The sequence below is a fragment of the Falco naumanni genome, chromosome 1, assembly GCF_017639655.2.
Source record: "Falco naumanni isolate bFalNau1 chromosome 1, bFalNau1.pat, whole genome shotgun sequence".
Taxonomy (NCBI): domain Eukaryota; kingdom Metazoa; phylum Chordata; class Aves; order Falconiformes; family Falconidae; genus Falco; species Falco naumanni.
The window spans coordinates 32334278-32355080 of record NC_054054.1 but is presented as its reverse complement, the minus strand read 5'-3'; the positions used below and the strand labels follow the sequence as shown (position 1 = coordinate 32355080).

At 39.6% G+C, this 20803-nt stretch overlaps 1 protein-coding gene across 6 annotated transcripts in view; it reads right to left on the bottom strand.

Annotated features, from left to right (window-relative positions):
* Window positions 1-20803, bottom strand: part of CCDC149 (coiled-coil domain containing 149) — a 51960-nt gene that overhangs the window by 3343 nt on the left and 27814 nt on the right. For 2 of the 6 annotated variants that reach the window (XM_040588216.1, XM_040588232.1), the window contains exons 7-13: window positions 19532-19604; window positions 18161-18245; window positions 16767-16911; window positions 10424-10500; window positions 9046-9078; window positions 5216-5323; window positions 146-736 (exon numbers count right to left, since the gene is read on the bottom strand). In XM_040588216.1, the coding sequence (XP_040444150.1) occupies window positions 147-736; window positions 5216-5323; window positions 9046-9078; window positions 10424-10500; window positions 16767-16911; window positions 18161-18245; window positions 19532-19604 (1111 nt within the window). In that variant the 3' untranslated portion in view covers window position 146. The remainder of the gene's footprint in view (window positions 1-145; window positions 737-5215; window positions 5324-9045; window positions 9079-10423; window positions 10501-16766; window positions 16912-18160; window positions 18246-19531; window positions 19605-20803) is intronic. The other 4 variants (XM_040588224.1, XM_040588241.1, XM_040588249.1 and 1 more) reach the window with 4 other exon arrangements.

Below are 20803 nucleotides of genomic sequence, written 5' to 3'. Positions count from 1 at the left end.
ACTAACAGAAAAACACCTTTGACAAACACTACCAGTTCAATGTAAAAATCACGCCCATGACACGCTGTTTCACCAATCATATTCGTAGCAGCACAGACACTGCAAAAGGATTACAGTGAGATGCTCGAGGGCCTGGATTTCATACCTCAAGCCAAGCTGTTATCCAAATATTCACAGTTTTCAGCAGGATCAGATGGTTTCTTGTTTTCAGATTCAGGGAGCTCCTCAAAGCTGTTATTTGTGTGTGCAGTTGTAACACTGAGCCCTCCGTGCCTTCCAGGGTCCTCAATATGCACCACATCCACGGTGCTATTTCGGTCCCCTCTTTCATTTGGAATTTCACAATCACTCTCTGAGGTTTCGTCATTGTCTTTCAGGGCCTCAGTTTCAGCTGTTTGTTCGTTCTCCGAGTTTGAGGGATCTGTGGGGTCAGACGGGTCAGGGCTGGAAAGTGGGAACTCTCCCTCAGATGAACCATTAAGCTCTGCTCCAACCACCGTGATCTGCTCCCCTGCAGAAGTGCCTGCTCTTTTCCCCTCCAGTTCTGCAACTGCCTGCTCTGTCAGTTTAATTATCTGACTTCCAAGCTTGTTTATTTCTTCTTCCTCAGAAGGTAGCTGGGGTAATGAAGGATAAAAATGTTTATTTTGGTTTCCGTTATTTAAGTTTGTTCCCTCTGGAGCCAGGGACTCACTTGCAACAGCACAAGTTTCATCGCATTCTCCCTTCTGTTCTGCTGAAAGAGAAATGGAACAGCGAGATGCTCTAGTCAGTTACAGGTATTTATTATATGTCTGACCTGAAGACCATCACCACCAGTGCCAAACCACAGAGATGTTTACCTCAGTAAGGAATTTCTAAGAGCGATCCCCTATCCCATCCTAGACCCATTTCTTAGATGATAAGCAATCAACACTCGGTTTCTTGCTGGATCTGGCCCTGTTTTGCAGCCTGTCTTTTCCCTCGCACCAACAACTCTAAGAGAGTCATAGTCAATGCCATACTGCCGAACAGCAGTCAGGCAAATTTTCCAAGGAGTATCAGCTGTAAGCAAGGCACTCCACCTACAGAAAATTTTGGCACAGCTTAACCATTAATCCCCACATCCCTACTACTTTTAGGGTAACACAAGCTTCATTCATTTGGAGCTTTCCACAGGCTTTCATCCAATAATGACGTTTCATTATTGGTCCTGCAAATTTCTCCTAACATAAAAGATTATTCTAATTTGGGTAACACCATAAAACAAAGCAGCAGTGGAAGAATTTTAAATATACCATTATACCAAAAGGCAAACACTGAACAAAGTGTCAGAGTAGAGAAAACAGCAATGAGTAAACAAACAGCTTTGTTAAAGGGAGAGAATTTGTCCCCATCCATGTAAAGGACAAAAAGCCTCATCGAAAATAAGCTTGCGAAGTCAAGAAAGAAAATCAGGAAATGCCAGGAGCATGGCTGCATTGACAGCTTAAAAAGACTCTTCTCATGCAGATGCATTATCTTTTAATATATGAGCATTTACTCTTTCTCCTGCAGGAATCCTGCTTCGTGCAATGCACAGGGCAGCCTGGCTGCTGGAGGACCAGAGCTACGCAATACAGGAGCCCACTGTCTTTGTCAGACCCGCCTCATTTGTAATTTGGGAGCTGCCCAGTGAGTGAGAGAAGGGTTGGCACAAAGGGAACAGACACTTTTACTACCACTAAGGAAGCCAGGAATGCTACTCTGAAGAGCTGGAATTTACGTCTGTGGAAAAGGCAGGGATAAATTAACTTTCAAAAGGTGATCACCCACAGGATCTAATCTTCATTATCTGAGCGCTCAGCTGGAAACCTAGGAGCTTGATTTGCAGTACTGCTCTGCTCATGTTGTATATTTCAACACACATACTCAAAGTACTCCAAAAAGAGCCAAAACTTATGTACCTCAAATTGGTCCTCAAAATTAGCAGGGACTCTACCTTATTCCTTGCGTGCCTCAGTTTCCCTTCTCTACAATGGGATAACACCATCTCGGCACCTTGCTGCAATTTTCTGAAGATAAACTGTTTCAAAGCACTGTAACACCAGTGAAAAGTTCCTAGAAAAACAGTACTTTTGTCTTCAGGGAATGCCTGAAATAGCACACAGGCAATACAGCAGGAACAATGCATTCAACAATGAAGAGGAAAAAAACCTGAACAGTTGTTTATTAGCAACTGTACTGCTCAAGTACAATCTATGCCATCCTGTGCATTGGATAAAGCGAGATTTGTGGCACAAGACAGTCTTCAATTCATATGGTTGTACTATGTCATAATGCATCTTCACACAGGAACTGCACAGTATATCCTACAGACTCCTACCATCCAGCTTAACTGAACCAATGATAACAAGTACAGACTAAAACAGGCCTTGATGAGACCAGGGTAAGCAGATAGATTAGCTAAAAAAAAACCCTGAAAAAGTCCTCTGATTATCTGTAGATCTAAGGAGAGCAACATTTGACGTATTACAGAAAGTTCCGATGAAGAATGTACGCTAGTGCAAAAGCTAAAACCGTTTCCCGGGTCAAACAGACAACAAATATCTGCGGTACTATTTAAAAAACCATAGCTACCCAACGTGACATCAGGCCTAGTATTTATAGATACGTAAGGATTTCATTGCTATTCTACTTATCAACTGTTTTCACTCAACCGATCATTCAACTAATGGGAAAATAAAAGTGGTTTTGTTTTTATTTCAGGAATACTTTTAAACCAAGGATCCTTGGTAAACAAAGGCTGATGAACACATTCCTACATTCTTCCCAGCTGCCAAGCCCCCCCAGATTTTGGAGGTGTATACTGTATAGATGAAAAACTGCAATATGCGCCAAGCTCCTCAGACTCAACAGCAGCCAGTCACTCTCTAAGCTGAGTGGCACAAAAGGTGACTCAGTGTATCACTCATGTAGCTGCTGGCTGCAGAGGAGCCATGCGACTCCAAGCACAGGGACATGCCCTACAGCTGAAAACACGCTGCTGCCTTTCCAGGCTTCAAAGGGAAGATGGCAGCCCCAAGCATCCTTCAGAAGAAGGATGTGGAGCAACAGAAGGAGCTATTGGTGCTCCACCCATGGTTAGAAGCTATGGCATCCCCCGCACAACTGGTAGTATATATGCGCTCATCTATGCCCCTGACAAGTTGGCCCTGTTTATGAATTTTGTCTGAGCTCTCACTACAGGTTATCCGGTATACCGGGCCACATGCAAAGGCAACAACCAAGCTGTCTGTGCAGGTAGAACAGTAATTTCTTAACATACTCCAGTTTAACGACAGGATCTCTGTGACTGACTTTGGCTCTGTTACGGATCTGTTTGGGATAGGGAGGAGGAAAGAGGGTGATGACCTACTGGGAGCTGATTGTTCCCATGACTGCCACAGGTCTAATCCTTGTCTGTCTTCTCTCCAAGGCTGTTTTCTTCTACTCTTCCCTTCCCCTGCCTAGCTCTTTGCTCCTGCCCTATATCCCTTTGTTTATCCAGTCCCTACACTCACTTTGTCCATTACTCATCCAGATTTCAGCCTTCTTTATTACACCTTGCTTTCACTGTCAGCATTTTGGTTCCTTACTCCTGTGCTCTGACCTCTGCTCGACCAGTCTTCCTTCGACTGTCAATCCCCATCTACTCTAGTCTTCCCATCACTTGAGTCCTGATCTTAGCCCTCCTTTCCTCTCTACTCCAGGTTTTGTTCCCTCTGGGCTTACATTATCTTGAAGGAACAGTGCATACAGAATTTTATCAGTGTTGGTGGCTTGAAGAAAGCTCAACAGAATCATTGGTTTGGTTTTCATCGTTTTTAGCAGGTGAGATTTAAAACTGAATGGTTTAGAATGGGGTGGAACCTCCAGCCTGTTTTCTCAGGGTGGAAACATTTTCAAATTTCTTTCAATTATAAACTAAATGCTTGCATGTTTGAAAAAAAAAAAAAGAAAAAAAGAATAAAAGGAAAAAAAAACCCTGAAACACGTGGTCATCAGAATTTAACACAAAAAAGTTCTTTGGCTGACACTAAAAACATCAGCTGAAGTAGAAAACACGGCATGGAAAGCTTCAGCCCAGAGCTTAAGTTTGGCAGTGTTACAAAGCAACAGAAACAGGGCCTGATGAGATTTGACAGGCAGCTTTAATCAAAACTGTAATACCAACCTCACCTAGGACAAATACGTAAAGGAAAGAGCACAATGCCACCAAGTAAATACTTTCAGTAACTGCAGATTTAATTAAAAATCAATGATTAAGCAGGCCAAAAATTAATATTTATGAGTTATTATTACTCACTGGAGAAATATTCACTATAGTTTCACTCTATTTTTAGCAAAAATATCAGCTGATCAAGATTATTAAAAATGATAAGTCTGGCTGTCAAGTTTTATCAGATGATGACATGGATAATAAAGTCAAAATTAAGCCACAATCTATTTAATTTCAGGACTAACAAATAAATTGTTTATGATGCTTCATGGTTAGCTGAGTAAGATCTGGGCATACCAAAATGTTATGCCCATTAAAGAGCTTATCCAAATGCTGATAGGCAAGCATAATAATCCATCTCCCATCCATTATAAAAAAACTGAAGTGGGGAAAAAAATAAATCAAAGTTATCAGCAAACCACTATCTTCTGCTACTGCCAAATAAAGTTAAGCTTGACTTTGTAGAGATGTTAAAGCTTGCTATTGGGGAAGGATTTTTAACAAAACACATGCAAGACTATAAAAAAAGCAGTCAATTTCTCTGGGAAAACGAGTCAGGTATTTCCATTTACTGGGTGCAATCAGGAAGCCATTCATCTAGATACCAGCTATAATGCAGGAAAGTGCTAAGCCAGTTCCACGGAACGCTTTCCTACTGTGCATTTTAACTGAGGGAAAAAGAGCAGGGGACAGTTAATTGTAACATAGATGGCATGAATAACCTCTCACAGTATCAAGTTATCTGGCAGGAAAATTCTGTGAGGTGTAAGACCCGGTCCCTAGCCCTGTGCAATCTATTCAACAGTCATTTTTCAGTCATTTCTTTGCTATTTGTACTGGGACCATCTATCCATTTTACTTGTGGATGACTTATTCAACCTCTGTAACCACTGAAACTTCACATTCTGCTATCCCAGCATGAAAATTTATTACTTTTTCTCTGGAAAGAAATGAGTGCTCAGCTCTCATCATGTTCCTTACGTTCCAGGTGCTCACCTTGTATTACAGTTTTCTGTGGCTTATCAGTAAACGCTAACAATGGTGACCTGGACCGCTGTATAACAGGTAAGGCTGGGTCACTGAATGTTATGGTATCCTTTCCACCTGAAACAACCAAAGTGTTAGAATCATCAATCCACCAATTACATCCATTGTGCACTAATGATATTCAAACATATCCTACATTTTTTTTGCAATATTATTGAAAAGTACAGAACAAGAAAAGCATCTCAAATGATCCTTCTACGGCACGGAAAAAAATAGTTTGTACTGGAGCTGGAATATGCAAGTCAAATATAGAAGAGGTGTTTGTTTTTACCTGCAATACTGAGCAAAGGACAGATTTTGAAAGACCAGGTGCTGTATGCAGCAAATTGTATTAGCAGTTAGCATTCAATTCAGAATATTAACAACCAGATCATACCCAAAGTTTTACAAAGAGTAATGGATCATTTGCATGCTCTTACCACCAAGTGTTCAGCTCTGACTGTTTACTCTCTATTACTCTGCCTCAACGATGAACCTGCTCGTACCACTTGTGCAATTTTACACTACATACTCACACACATATTATCCTGCAATGGTCCCTTAGAAAAGAATACTGAAACTTAGCGTAACTAAGAACTGCTGGAGCAAGCAAGCATACATTGCTGGGAACAGGAGAGATTTTAATCTGAAAATTCCAAAAACATTTCTGAGCAACTTTTTTTTTTAACCAAATGGAAAAGGGCAATTTTCCAGCAGTTTTGCAGACAAAATAGTGCAAGAAACTCTTCAGCTGAGGACTCTGCTGTAGATGCCTAGTCTTTAAATATTTTAGCAATACAGAAAGAAACACCTGCAGATCCTTTAGGAAGTCCTCCACTGTTCAGGATGCTCATGTTTCTAGTGACTGACACTACCTTAAACCTAGAGGGGAAATGGCAGGAAATGTGCAAGATCAGCTAAGTGTGGTGTTTGTGTGGCCTCCAGAACAACTGCCAACCGATAAGTAATGGCTGGGGAGGTGGCAAGCTACTGCTCTATTTATCTCCATAAGAACGGACATTTATGTAACAACCACTTCTCCCCTCTAAATCTGTTTGTACGTTTCACCTTAAGGCAACATCCTAAATCTAATCACCCATCCAAGACAAAGACTTTCAACAGAGCAGCAGGTCAGGAGATACCCAGAATAAATCCAGCTCTGAGAAAGTTCTGGTACCTACTAAGAAATAATGAAAGTCAGGCTGTTCCCATGGAGTCTAACTGGACTAGTCCAATCCCTAAATACTTTTGAAAGCACTGGCTGTAAATACTTTGATCCTGAAGGTATTAATGATGTTCTTATACCTTAACATGTTGGGGTATACACTGCAGCAATATGAATGCAATTCCTGCTTTTGAAACTGGATCTTTTCAAGCTTTGATCCCCCTGTCAACTATGCATCAGAATTCTGCCTTCACCATAGCAAGTTATAAAAAGTAGCATTAATTAACACTAAGGTGGAGACACACACACCCCCCCGCCCCCAGTGCAAGGCAAAATTAATTAAAGTGGGGGGAAAAAAGCAGGGGCAGGGAGGCAAAACAAATCTGACGGCTATTTCAAAATGCAAAAACCCCTAGACAAATGCACTTTCCTGTAATAACAGTGGAAGAATTTTATGCTGGAAGAAGAAATAATCATACAGGGAACTAGTGGTATGAAAACATCCAACAGATGTTCATACACCGTCAAAAGTAGCCACATATCCAAAAAGATACAAAATAATCCAACAGAGGAAGTAAAATTCAAAAACATGATGAATAAAAAAATTGGGGGGATGTGACTTTAAAGTGGAAAGCGGACTTTTGTTTTCCTTTTTTTTTTGGAATAAAAGAAGTAAAGCCTGAGCTAAACTCCCTGAAGATTGCCAAGACAAGCTTCAAAAAAGAAACTTCTTGACTTCCAGCCAGTATTTACACAGTAAACACATCTACTTCCACATTTTTCTCTGCAAACTAACTTGGTTACAGAAAATAAAGCTAAACTCAGTATCCACCCATCTAAGCAACAGATGTCGCCCAAAAAGTCCTATGTACATTTATACATTAACAGTGACTCAACACCCGTTCATGGAGGAGGGACATGGGGGTATTGCTGCACTATATTCTGTGAATCATGATCTGAAGTTGGCTTACGCACAGGGAATTTCAATTACCTGCCACGTAAGCTCCATTTTGTAACTTATATAGCTATGTGCTCCTCTATTTAATGACTTTTGAAGGAATTTAGTGGAAAGTATACAGATCTCAAAATAAGTACACAAATAAGTTTTCAGCAGCTGTAGATTCTTCATTTTCTTCTCCAGGGTTGGGTATCCTCTTGTAACTTCTGCTGCACCCTGCACTGCTGTAACTGGCTATACCCAGGGCAGCTGCTGAGCCCATTAATTCGATCTTGCCCCTGCTTCACATCGATTACTGTGGAGCAAGAGGCAGCACCGAAACTTTCTTATCATCCCAGACAGAAAAAGGCTGAGTCATGGTCAGCTCTTTTCTTAAGACTTTTTTTCAGTGGAGATCTGGAATTTTCAGGAAGTGCTAGATTTTAAAAAAATACAGAATAATTTCTCTGTATGTCAAGTTGTGAGAGGAATAAGGTGGTGTTTACTATTACTGAATACACTTAACATATTACGCATGCATATTTGAATCTCAGCATACCTAAGACAAAGCAAAGAATTAAATGCTTCTGTGAACATCACATCCTCTGCTTCCTTCTCAAGGCAAGCAGGCTCATAAAAAGAAAATCAGAGCCAAGTCTATGTCCAAGCTTGCTTTCTTTTCAACAATGAACCTCGCAAGTGATTCAAGTAAGGCTCATTTTCCAAACCTGGGAAGCTAAAGTTTGTGGTTAGGCAGAACTTCTACAGAAATGAGCTATGCTACCAATTTCACCATTTCAAAAATTAAATATGTACTTCCTCTTGATTTAGCTTCCCCAGAGTTCACTCATGCATTGCTCAAAAGCAGATGACAAATATGTCACCTAACAAAAAATTAAAGGCGGTCAAGCTCTTTCTTCAATAGGATAAAGTTTAACAGCATCATTTATTAACAACATTTGGAAGATATTAATATCATGGTGACAGGAGATGTTATAAATGTTATATGGACAATGACGCCTAAGTAGGAACATTAACTTCAGATTAAAAACCTGCAATTTATAATGTGCGCTTCTTTCTGTGCTAGACTGAACATCAGCTTTCATCTGCATGTTTTTTTCCAATGACAAAAAATTCTACTCATAACCAAATAATATTTTTTTCTCTCCAGATTTAAGACCGACTAGATGAGATATTCTCCATGTTCTGTCTCTCACCCAAGTCAATATTCAGGTGCAGAGTCCACTGTGGTAGTTTCTGTGCTATTTGTTACATGCTGCTGTTTTATGGAGTGGAAGCTTTTCATGCTCTGAAAGGAAAATTGGTGACCCACCAGGTGTTGCAAGGCTCTTTTCTGACTACCCTGGGACTAGAATGCACTTGGAAACAAAAGTGCACGCTTGAATTAGAAGACAAGCACCAAGTCAACAAAGGGGCTTAACAGAACTCGCAATCCAGTGTAAAATTCCTTTACATATACTTAAGATCATCCTTTCTCATTGTTTTCCTCAATTTAAAGGAACTGTCTTGTAGAACAGCGTCTGTTTCTCTTGTGGTCATCTAACTCACTTGACTGAACATCTTACACTGTCAGATATAAAAGTGTTGAGGTAGTATTTCTGTTTATTTACATGCAGTGACAATATTTAACGTACTGCTAAAATCAGTTACTAAAAATATATGTTAAGCAGAACCTACTCCCAAATCCCACTGAGACATTGTAGCTCAGGCCTTCAGGCAGCAAAAGAAAGGAAGGAAAGAGACAGTTGTTATTGTATACACATTAATGTGACGCCTTACCTACAGAGACCAACAATTGTGCAACAAGTCCCCGCTGCTCCTTTCTTTTTTTTAACGCATTTTTCAAAGATCAGAAATGCTGCATTTATTAGTGTATGAATTTCGTAGAACAGAATTTTTTGAAAAATAAATCCTACAGTACCTTAAACTGGTGAGTTTATGATATACATTTGTACCAATGTCCAAAACTGCATTAGCAGGGTTTTAGACAAATATTTCACCTGCATCTTTTGGAGTACGTGGGGGGGGACGGACAAACGCACTACGTTAGGTGACTAACTGAAAAGTAAGTGAGCCCCAGAAACAAATTTGGGACCTTCAGTTCTGGAAAGTGTCAGGACGACAGCCAGTTCCAGAAGGGTGACCGAGAATGCCTACAACAGGCAAACTAAAGTGGAAATACATCACATCAGGCTAAACAGTTGAACAGCACAGGTTTGTCACAAGGTCTCTTCAGCTTTTTTCTAGATGTAAAGGTTAGGTGGTAAAAACACAGACCCAGAACACTAGAAACCTAAATCACGCTATCTCCCACCCCCAGTAGCACTGATAGGAAGCTGTAAACAACAAAGCCTAATGATGCAAACACCAACAATGGAGTAGCATAATTTACAGTGGTTAAAGATGACACAATTGGGTGTAATGGGAAGAAAAGAAGCAAAAAGTAAATGTAAATTAAATATTGCATATTTTCCTAACAGTGAGGTCTATTAGGAAGCAGATTAATCTCCCATTACTTGAGTAATTCAAAACCAAATACAATACTTAAGATGCTACAGGGAATAAGACTGTTCTGGAGAGATGGACTAGAAAATTTAAGACCATTTACATTTCCAATTTCTCAGAGTTCATGATTCTACAGAAGAACATTAAAAATACAGCAATAAAATCCATGGAAGTGACAACAAGTACAAAATAAATAACATTTGTTGAAAAACATAATGGCCAATATCCTATATATCATTTCATACAACTGTTTAAATGAAATAGTTCCCTTTTTTTTTGCTTGCAGACTATGGAGCCAATTTGGTTATTTCCAGTATTTAAAAGCTTTTTCTTTTTTTTCCAGTGTATATATCTGACTTGGAGTTTAAAGAGTTTAGTGATTTCTGGTTTCAACTTAACATTTATTAGAGGTTTCTAATTTTGCAAATGTGCTGAATAGCACATTCATAAAATAACTGTCATTAAAAAAATTATAGCCAAGCTTTTTGTAAATGCAAATATACCCTTGAAAACTAAATAATGCAAGCTGTTCTCTTGAATTTCTACTAACCTGGAAGACTCCACAAGCCAGCAATTTCCAAAGTTCTTAATTTCTTTTCTAGTTCTGCCACTCGATTACCTAGAATTCTTTGGAAAAAGAAAACAAAAACAGAAGCCAGCGACAGTCAGCTGAGGTGAGATTCTGCGTTATACTAAGGTAACCAAAGCCCAATTGCTTACATGACTACAGTTGAATTTTTAACTTATTACTTAACTAGTGCAGTAAACCTGTATGCAATCATCCCTTTTCGCTAATGGCAATGGACATCCTCTCCCAGAGTTAGAAGAAAATTAAATACAGTTGTCTAATCTAGCCCATGGGTTAAAAAAAAAAAAAAGAAAAAGTCTAGGATGTACTGGACATTCAACCTTTGCCCTTCAGTAAAGACAAAGAACAGTAACTCACAATGTTTCTATTTCTTTGCCTGCAAATACCTCTTCCCAGTTACTTTTACTTTATCTACAGCTAAAACCAGAAGATAAAAGCTATGAAGACAAAATCCAGAAAATTCAATACAATGTCTAGATTGATTTTGAAGTTCTAAGACACAATTCTGGCCTAGTCCTTTGTTCACAGAGGTTTCTCTATCACTAAGATTGCTTAAAATGGCAAGGAATATCTTTTCTACCACATCTTTGCTTTTAGTGCTGAACTCTGTTTTCTACTTTACTAAAAAGCTTCAAGCTCTTTAGTGTCTTTATCACCCACTCTTAGTTTTCACTGCATTTCTTGGGTCATCTCTTCTTTTGTATCTGATTCCTACACAAACACTATTTGCAGTTACTTCTCCTGCAGGATTTAACTTTTAGTCTTAATTCTCTCCCCAGATCAAATGAGAGATTTCTATCTTGCAAGGAAAGCTCTTTTTTCCAAAGAATTTTTGAAAGTGTTTCTCTCAGAGGCACAGCAAGTCTCCTAGAGTCAGAAGTCTTTAAGTAAATCTCAAACAATACTCAACAGAGTGAGAAACCTAGAAGAGACAGCAGTTCTAAACATGACAGCAGAGATAATGGACAGCAAGTTTTATTCATCAAATTACAGCAACAGGACAAGTCAGTTAAATTTGAACTGAATGGAGAAGCTGCATATCACAACACAGCACGGCAAGAGCATCTTCCCGTGCTCACCAGAGCTCTGCAATACTGCACTGTGTGCTCTCCAGTGAGGGCTTTATGCTGCAGACATTTGAGCATACTGGGAATGTCGTTACTGACAAGATGGCAGAATTTGGGAAGGACATGAAGAACAGCAAACACCAAAGGGGCTAGACAAACTGACTAACAAGGACTAAGTATTTTTCAATTCTCTACTGTGAGGGCTCTGCAATGAGCCTTGTATTTTAAAGATTACAAAAATATCAAGATGAGAGAGTGATGTAAAAGACAAAGCGTATAACAAATCTCAAAGAAAGCACTGAAAGGTACAGGGGTGTGTATCAACTAGAAAGCAAACAGTGCATCACATTTACAAGCAGAGGAGAGAAGACATTTGGGAGCAGTTATGTTTATTTCCCCGTTGAAACTCAGCAATCAAATAGGTTACCAAGGTTATGATGGATCTATTACTGTCTTCTCCAATTACAATCAAAATTGTTCAAGTCTAGATTTCACTTCCAGAATGCTTCTGTCTGGCATGAGAGACTCAGCCTTAATAACTATTTGTGTATCCCAGTGCATGGCCCAACATCCAGCAACTATGCTCTGCAGTACAAAGCCACAAGTGATGGAGAAAAGCACAGAGCAACTTCAAGAGGCTCTACCTTGCGCACAGAGGGCCAGGGGTCCCACTTCTATCTCCCTGTCTAAAGCCTCACCAAGGGTCAGCTGAAGGACCTGACGTTCCCCTGGCTTAGAGAAGCAGGGAACAGACAGAGATGATGCAAGTCTTCTGCATCATGTTAGCTCAGGCAGGGAGCTGACAAAACAAGGTCGATTTGGCTAATGACTGTCACCACAAAGGGGTCACAAGTTTACCGCTTCTGCCAGGAAAAGAAAAAATCCTGATTATTTTCATAAGTAGTTCACCAGTAGTTTCATGGCAGAAAATGGGGGAAGGATAGTGCCCTCCCTGTCGGCTAGCCATATCACAGAAGGAAACAACACTCTGCATCAAGTCCGGTTATTGCTACTGCTCTTGTTATTCAGACAACAATAGCAAAGTCACCTTTCTCTTGCTTCTCTTAAATTCCGTGATTCATTTATCAGCTGTACCACACTATTTCTAAAGGTTCTGGAGCAAATATATCCTGATAATTCGTACTGGATCCTCAGAAGAGGTGCTGAGCTATTTTTTAACCTTTGGTGCAGGTTCTCACATAGAAGGATCATTCTGCAGCTCTGAACAATGGCTGGCAAAAAGGGAGGACGATACTTAACCCTGCTCCTTTCATTCAGGAAAAGAGCAAAATGCATTCACTGATGAGTTTGATTCTAGTTTGCTTCAAACCACGTTACCTGAAGACAGGTACAGGAGAAATGAAATCTATGTAAAGCTGCAAGTTCTTACAGAAATATTTGTTAAAAAAGAAATGTGTAAGCAATCCTGAACAGAGTGCAGTTTGTTCCATTCATTCCTTTTCCCCTGTGAGCTCCAGGTAATTTGCCACCTCCAGATGTGCTGTGGTGGCCTGGAACAGTACGCATTTTTAAAGGGGCTGCATGAGTTGGTAGCACCAAACTCCCTAATCTATTTTTTTATCTCTATCCCTAGTGGACTAGATCCTTCAACTAAAACAGAAGGATCATGTCACGGACAAAGGTGCCAACAGCCTTTCTCTGTTGTCCTCTGGTCACATGTTTAATGCAACAAGGGAGTTAGTCTAAACCTCCCTCCAGGATAACGTTTTACAGAAATCTGTTGTTCATGTAACAGCAGCAATGCTCCCACAAGAATTAGCAGCTCCTTTCTGGATCTCCCATGCTGTCCAACATACATGGCTCTGATCTGAAGGGAGCTGTGCTGATTTACAGCTCTAGAGCTCCATTTATCTCACTTTCAATTTAGATCTTGCTACAGAAGAGATATACCCTCATAGAGATACAATCACCCAAATGTCTGTAAATAGGGTCTGTCACAGTCACATATCTAGTTCTATACATCATGTGGAAACATTTACGCAGTTACAGACTGACACAATCCTTTTTGTAATTTTGGTCATGACCGAGCTTGCCCAAGTTAGAAATGTTAAAATTAGTGCAACACGTCTAAGCAGCAGAGCAGCTTCTACACTGATCTGGCTTGCATGGGTGCTGGCAATTACAGGAACAAATTGCATTAAAAAGAACATCTAATAAATGGTTTATTACTGGCAGAAGCAAAAAAGATTTTTACCCACTTGCTAGGCAGGGTTAGGACTGTTTATTTTTGCATGTACGTAACTATTTAATCTTGCAACACATTACTGCATACAGAAATCATTTACAACTGCCTTTTCAAATTAAGCTAATGTGCTTGTGAGGAAAAACATAGGACATTACTTAAACTTAGCAGTAGTAGCTACCAATCACCTGGGGAAAATGACCTGTTTCTTCCCAAACAACTTATTTTTTTCTTAAAAAGTGAGGCTAAGAAAATAAAGGCTGGATTTAGCCTACTTGTTCCTAGGCACATACACCCACAGCTCCTTTTATCATGCCACATATTTAGGAAAGCGGCAATAATAATAGTGTGTCTGTTCCAAGAGCAAGTGGCAACGGATGTTTTTAACAGTCTAGCAGTAGAAAGTCAACTTCAATGGCACATCCAAATTCAAATCTACTTAAAAAAGAAAATCCGCTGCCTTGTTATTGCTTCAGTTAATCAGAAAGCAAATCTACCATTCTCCTATTGTAAATGTATATAGCCATATCTCAATCTGCAAGCAACAGAAGAGGTTTTGATTTTAGAGTAGGTTAGCTGTTTGGAGGAAAGTAAGTTCGTACAGTCTGAAAAGTTTCATTTACTGATAACAGAGTCACTAATAGGTCAAACACCTATGAAATAACAAAAGCAGAACTTCTTCCCTGAATGAAACAATCACCCCAAGATCTCATGTTCTTTACCCAATAAATCTCACTTTCTTCACACAACACTCTCAAAGAGTAACTGTGTCCTCCAAATATGCCCTTTGCACAGGGAAAGCCAGGCAAACAGGACAGAGGGATGAAGGAGAAGACTTCTACCTTCCAATTTATGCAAAATCCTTTGTCATTACAATTCTCTCTAGCCCCACATCCTTCTCACCTTCCTACTCTGAATGGAGGAATGTCTTCAACAAAATAATGCATATTCTACCAGTATCAGGTGACGGACCTGTTCTAACCTTCTCTGACAGGTTAGCAGTTTCTTCCCCATTTTCTGAAGTCAGCAGTCTTTACTGGTAACTTTCTACACGGCAAATAAGTACGCCCAACAACCAGCTAATGCACCTCAAATAAAGGATGGTCTTCCCCTGATGTCCCACCTGCATTTCCCTTTTTCACTTTAACTCTTCTGTGTCATAGGTGTTTCTACTTGAAGTAGTTCCCATTCCTCTCAGCTCCTTAAAAGCCTCTTTAATCCAACTAAGGCCAAAAGGTGACAAAAGGAATGAGCACACCACATAGGAGTGTCACTGAGGCTCTTCACACAATGCGCCCAGGATTTTTTACCACCCTTTTTTTCCCCCTGAAGCATCCTGAACTGAATACAACACTACAGCCCTGAGCATGCTCCTGACCTGGGAGAGATGTGAACTGTCACCTCCCTCTAAGACTTGATCTTCTATTGGGCAAATACTAGTTTGTGCACACATCCAATCTCAACTCCTGTGGCTATATATGACCAGTTGGGCACACAGAGAAAAGAATTGTATCTCTTTGTGAAACCTTATCTCAAGAAAACCTGTACTCAATAGCTGAAAGCAGACAGTGGTATCAGAAAGTGAAGCCATCATTACAATGATACATTTAAGAGATGCAAGAGACTGCATGTGATCAGAGACACACAAAATTAAGAAAAATGTTTGCTATAGTTATAGGCAAGAGTATGCAAACTACAACACCAGGTAATGATACAGTATCAGGATGTAAAAGGCAAAGATTGGTTATACCTGGAATAACAAGAGATGTTCTCTGCATTATTTTCTTCTGATGTTATATTAGCAGTAGGAAAGGAATAAGCAGGCGTTAGCCCTTCATTAGCACTGCTCAGTGCAGGAGCTCCTCTTGCATTATGTGACACACAGACATGAACTGACTGAGCTGCCATCAGTTAGATCTGGGCTTCATTTTCACCACTTTAGTCTCCCTTGAGCTGATTAGGCATTTGCTTTCTCAAGAGTACTAAGAGTGGCTATAAACTGCTCCTCCACTTCTGTTGCCACATTGCTAAGAATTATGCAATGGAGTCTGCCTAGCAGCAGAGTTATCAATTGTCAAAATGAATCATCTATTCTAGTGCAATACAGTTTACTTCAGTACTACTTCTTCCTTTCATGAAAGATGTCTGCCTGTTTCTGGCATCTGGTCCTGATGTGCTTTTGAGAAGCCTGAATAACCTCTGATTACCAGTAGTGACTCAGTGTTTAAAAAAAAAAAGGGGGGGGGGGACAGAAAAAAACCGAGCACAGAATCAAGGAACACTTCCTAGCTCTGATTTTCATACACTGTATAAGGACAATAATATCAGAATGTCAGAAAATGTGTCAAAAATTATTATATTCTGCCATGACAGGAGCCGTGCAAGACAAAGAATTCTACTGATAAGTAGAACAGCTAAGAGTAAACAAATTCTTCTTCAAAGTTCCGCTCAGATTTTTTTTTACAAATCACATAGTAGCAGTCCAATTGTGTTTATCTCCTACAACTTTTGGCAAAGTAACTATAGGAGAAACAGCTATCATTTGTATGACACACAGGCCACTAGCCTGTGACAAATGTTATACTAAATCTTTTCAGCTCCTTTCCTAAATGCAATATTTACTATTCCCACCAGTGTTCGTTAGCAAATTCCTACCTTAACAACCAATTATCATGTATCTTCCCCTCCAGTTCAAGCACTTCCTTCCTCCTGACAGCTTTTCTTTAGCCCTCCCTACAGACTACCTGCTAGAAGTACCCCATGTTATTATGGTTTGTCTTAAAGCTGCGCAGCAAACCAACCCTTGCCAAGCGGAGGCAGGCAGGTCTTGATCAAGCCCAGACACGACTTCAAAAATGTAACTTTTCTCTAAACACATACCTGATCTTAAAAACTAAAGAACCCACCAGTTAACAAAGACAATGAATTTCCTGTGAAGATGGATCTTCCTTCCCATTTCACTGAAACTACCACAAATCTATGACTTCTCCATAGCTCGGTAAGTTCCATTTTACTTAGAAGTCATGCTACCTACTTGTTGGTTTGCCTTTGGTGTTGTATGACCATGTTTTTTTCATGGATAGTTTCCAGCAATGCAGTGGCCAGTGATTTGAGATCTGAAATGGACTGTGGTGTGGCTGGTAGGCTACATCCATGATCCTCCGACAACAACTCTTGAACTATAATGTCAAAAACACAAATGAGTTTTGGCTTCTCATGCACAGAGTTGTGACACAAACATTTACTTAGCATAAAAGAACTATTCTCATTACTTAAATGAATATGTATCTCTTTCCTTCAGTTAACAAACAAAACCAAAAGACCAGGAACATAATCTCTAGCTGGCATAAAGATGGTGGCTTCCTAAGCTGACCGTTATTCAGCAGCAATTGCCAGCATAAGTACAGGAAGATAGATCTTATGTTAACTTAATTCTGCTTTTGGAAAATTCTTTTTGTTCACGAGGGAACAAACTCATTCTTCTACATGCCTACAGATTGGTAAAAAAATTGATCATTTCTCTCCCGCTTACATTAAAATATAAGCCCACGAGGAAGCTTTTATATTACTTTTAGAATTATTACATCCTTCAGGTTATTTAAGACTGATGTGAAAATACAGTCACTCGTGAACTCTTCCTCTGCAGCTTAGAGCCTACACCTCTCAACCACATCAGGAATTTTACTAGTATCATTAACTTCTGTAACTAGAATCTGGCTCTGCCTATTATCTGCAAGTACATGGAGAAGAGGACAGAAGAGAAGTCAAAAACAAAAAAGCGACTTTCAGTCTACCATGACAAATACTACTGATCTTGTGTGTGTATGAATACACCAACACCTGAACAGTAGGGTGCCAGGTCTACTGTTTGGCTCAAAGAATTTTCTCTTCCCCTTTCTTTCCCAATCTTGATATTTCCTTTGAAGGAGGAAAGAGAGATTACTCCATTTTGCTACCTGTGAAGAAACATGGGTCAAAAGGATTTCTTGCAAAACATACAAATGTAAAAGCTTCCAAGAACAGTAGCAGAAAATCTGACTTGGGGCCCCTCCTTTATCATCCAGTCTATTTTTCATTGGAATATGAATTATGATTGCCATTGTTAGCAGAGCAGAGATGAATAAAGAAGTGATTTGTCAGGGTTGAAGTTGCAGAGGAGTTTAGAGCTTTAAAAAAAAAAAAAATAAATCAAACTGATGGAAGAGAGAATGAATGGCCACAGAGTAACAAAAGGAGAAACAGTACTCAAAAGGCAAATTTTATATTGTCAGGTCAACTGAGAAAAGAACAAAAATTAGCACATAATAATAAACAGGAAAGAAAGGAAAGATTTTGGTTTCGTTGGTGAGGAAAGGGTTGCAGAAATTAAGAGTTAAGATGGAAGGAATTCAATGAGATATGCAACATCATGCTGCATTTATGTAATACCTTGCTTTGCAGACAGGACTCCAGTCAGAGCACTGCTACTGGATCTGCTATGAGTCTTTGAATTTTTCCGTCTCTCTAGTGCATTCTAAGGAAACAACAAATACCTTATTTAGAAAAACAGTAGCCAGCAAATGCTTTCATTAGGAGTAAAGAAGCTAGAACTTTGGACTTTGGTCTCAGAACAACTTACTCCCATAGTAATCTATGGGAGTGTGGCTCTCCTGGAGTATTCTTCTCCAGCCAAATTACAAATGTTACAAAGACTCATTCTGTCTCATTGCAACCACTTTATTATAGTCTCTCCCACCCACTCCCCTTAGTCCATTTCTAAGACTTGCCTATTTTTAAAAAACCTGCTGAGTGCCAGTGAATTGCAGTATCCTGTAGAGAATATCAATTGGAAACAAAATCAAGACTTCTCCCAGCATTCTTTTGGATAGCCTTCAAAGGGAAAGCTCAAACACAGAGCTTCTAGAAGTTGTTTTAGTTGCAAATACTGACTTTCAGGAGTTTAGCAGCAGAATGATCCTGCTACAGAAGTCCAGTTCTTCCAAAACAATTACAGTTCTGTCAAACCCACCAGACCACCAAGATGCTCAGTTCTCACCAATAAACTAACGCACACTCCGAAAGACCCAAATTGTAAGTGTAAATAGACACTGAAATGAACTTAACACTTCGAGAAGCTTTCCTCATGTACAAAAAGCAATTAGTGCTGTGACTGTTTCATAACGAACTAAATGGTTAAGAAGTCCTATTGACAGTCCTAAGACATGCCCTGATGAGCAGCCTTGCCCTTCCACACCCCAAAATCACTTGCAGAAGAAAATAGAGTGCTTGACTTCAGGGAAGAGCAAGAATATTTTGCTCTTAGGATTCAGGATTCAGTCCTGAAGGTTTCACGCAAAACAGCATGTATCTTAACCCAGGAATGAAAGAACAATTAAGACTTAGCAATCATTAAGACACATGAAGAGCGAGCATGGCCATAAGGGAACAGGGAGACAAGACCTGCCTGTGATGGCAACACAGCTGGAATCATTCACCACACACTGTGTGACCAGGTACTTATAACCTACTAGCAGGCTGGAAGGCTGATCACCCCGCCACGCTGCCCCAAACTTAAAAAAAGGTATTTAATTCATTTTTCAAAATACCTTTAATGGGTATCCCTTTCCACTGCATCAGCTAAGAAGCCTACAAGGAAGACTGAGCATGTAATATGTATACATACTAATAGTGTCAGAATGTTAATGGCAGGGGTTTTTTAAGACACAATTTTGTTCTTTAAATACATACGAACATGAGAATGAACAGTAATCTCCATGACCGATGAAGCACAGTTTAGATGACACACTGAGAGGATCTTACCTTATATTTAGTAATATTAGACTTAAGAAGGTTGACTTCCTCTTGAAGTTGTTTTAATCTCTCTTGAAGATACCTGAAAAAGAAACGTAATCCTTTACTTCATGTTACTTTCAAGTCCTGCCTCAAGCACTCCTCTTTACTACTTGGCATGTCCTCTCTTTCAACTACTGAGAGATCTTTTCCCTCTGCAGTTCTGAGAGGGATAAAATAACTAAATCTTACTGCTCTTGACCCCATAAAACTTTATGTACAGAAACAAATCGCATCAGAAAAAGGGGCTGCCCTTCTGTTAGATTTGACAAGCATGCTGCACAACCATTTTATATTGGTCCTCAGGTTTCTGGGGAGGGAAGCTAAGAGTATATATTTACATGTAGAGGAAACAGTCACAAAGCATTTACTCATGTCCTCTGTACTTGAAGTTTTGCACAAGAGACACATGAAGATTTGTATATATATCAACACAAAACTCAACTATGCAGAACTTTTGCACTGATATCCATCACTTACATGGCACTTCTCATTAGCAATCACAAAGTAGAAAATTTAACAGTATAGTTGAAAAATGCTATACAGTTAACTGAAACAGTACAGTTCTTCCTAATAGAGTTTATCCACTTGAATTAGATGGCTATTTCCACATAGGAAAATTTCTTTTTCATGTATAAAGCATTTATAAAATACCCTCTTTTATACAGTGCAACTGCAGCTGTATTAGGGTTTGTGACAATTGAACTATTTCAGAAAAAAAATATAAAATTGTATCACTGCCAGGAGAGCAGGGGGGCTTAAATTGATACAAAACTCTGTAGGCCATGCAAAACAGAAAAACACCCTGGAGCTGCTGGGGGGAAGTAATGCCTTTGGTATTACACTTCCTTACCTGAAGCATAGGTCTCTGTAAATGGAAAGCGTCTTACAAGATCTTTTCACTTCAAGGTAATTGTTGACATTAAGGGAGGTACCTGCTATGTCTCTGTCAGTGACTCCTCTCTGTCGTCCTTAGCAAAGACTATATACCACATTCTTTTCCCAAGGAAGTGGCAAGAACATCTACGTGGGTGATTTCACCAGCAACTATTGTTGGCAAATCACTCCGCATTGACAACCACTCCCTGTGGTGCAAATTATGTCCGAAACTGTTAACTCAGGGTACTCAAAGTCCCTGTTACCAATCCAAGATGAGCCCTTTACAGCTCACTGTGAGTTTCTGAAGACGCCGATTTTTAATACTCTTTCTTTTGATGCCATAATGATAAAAAGGTCTGCACT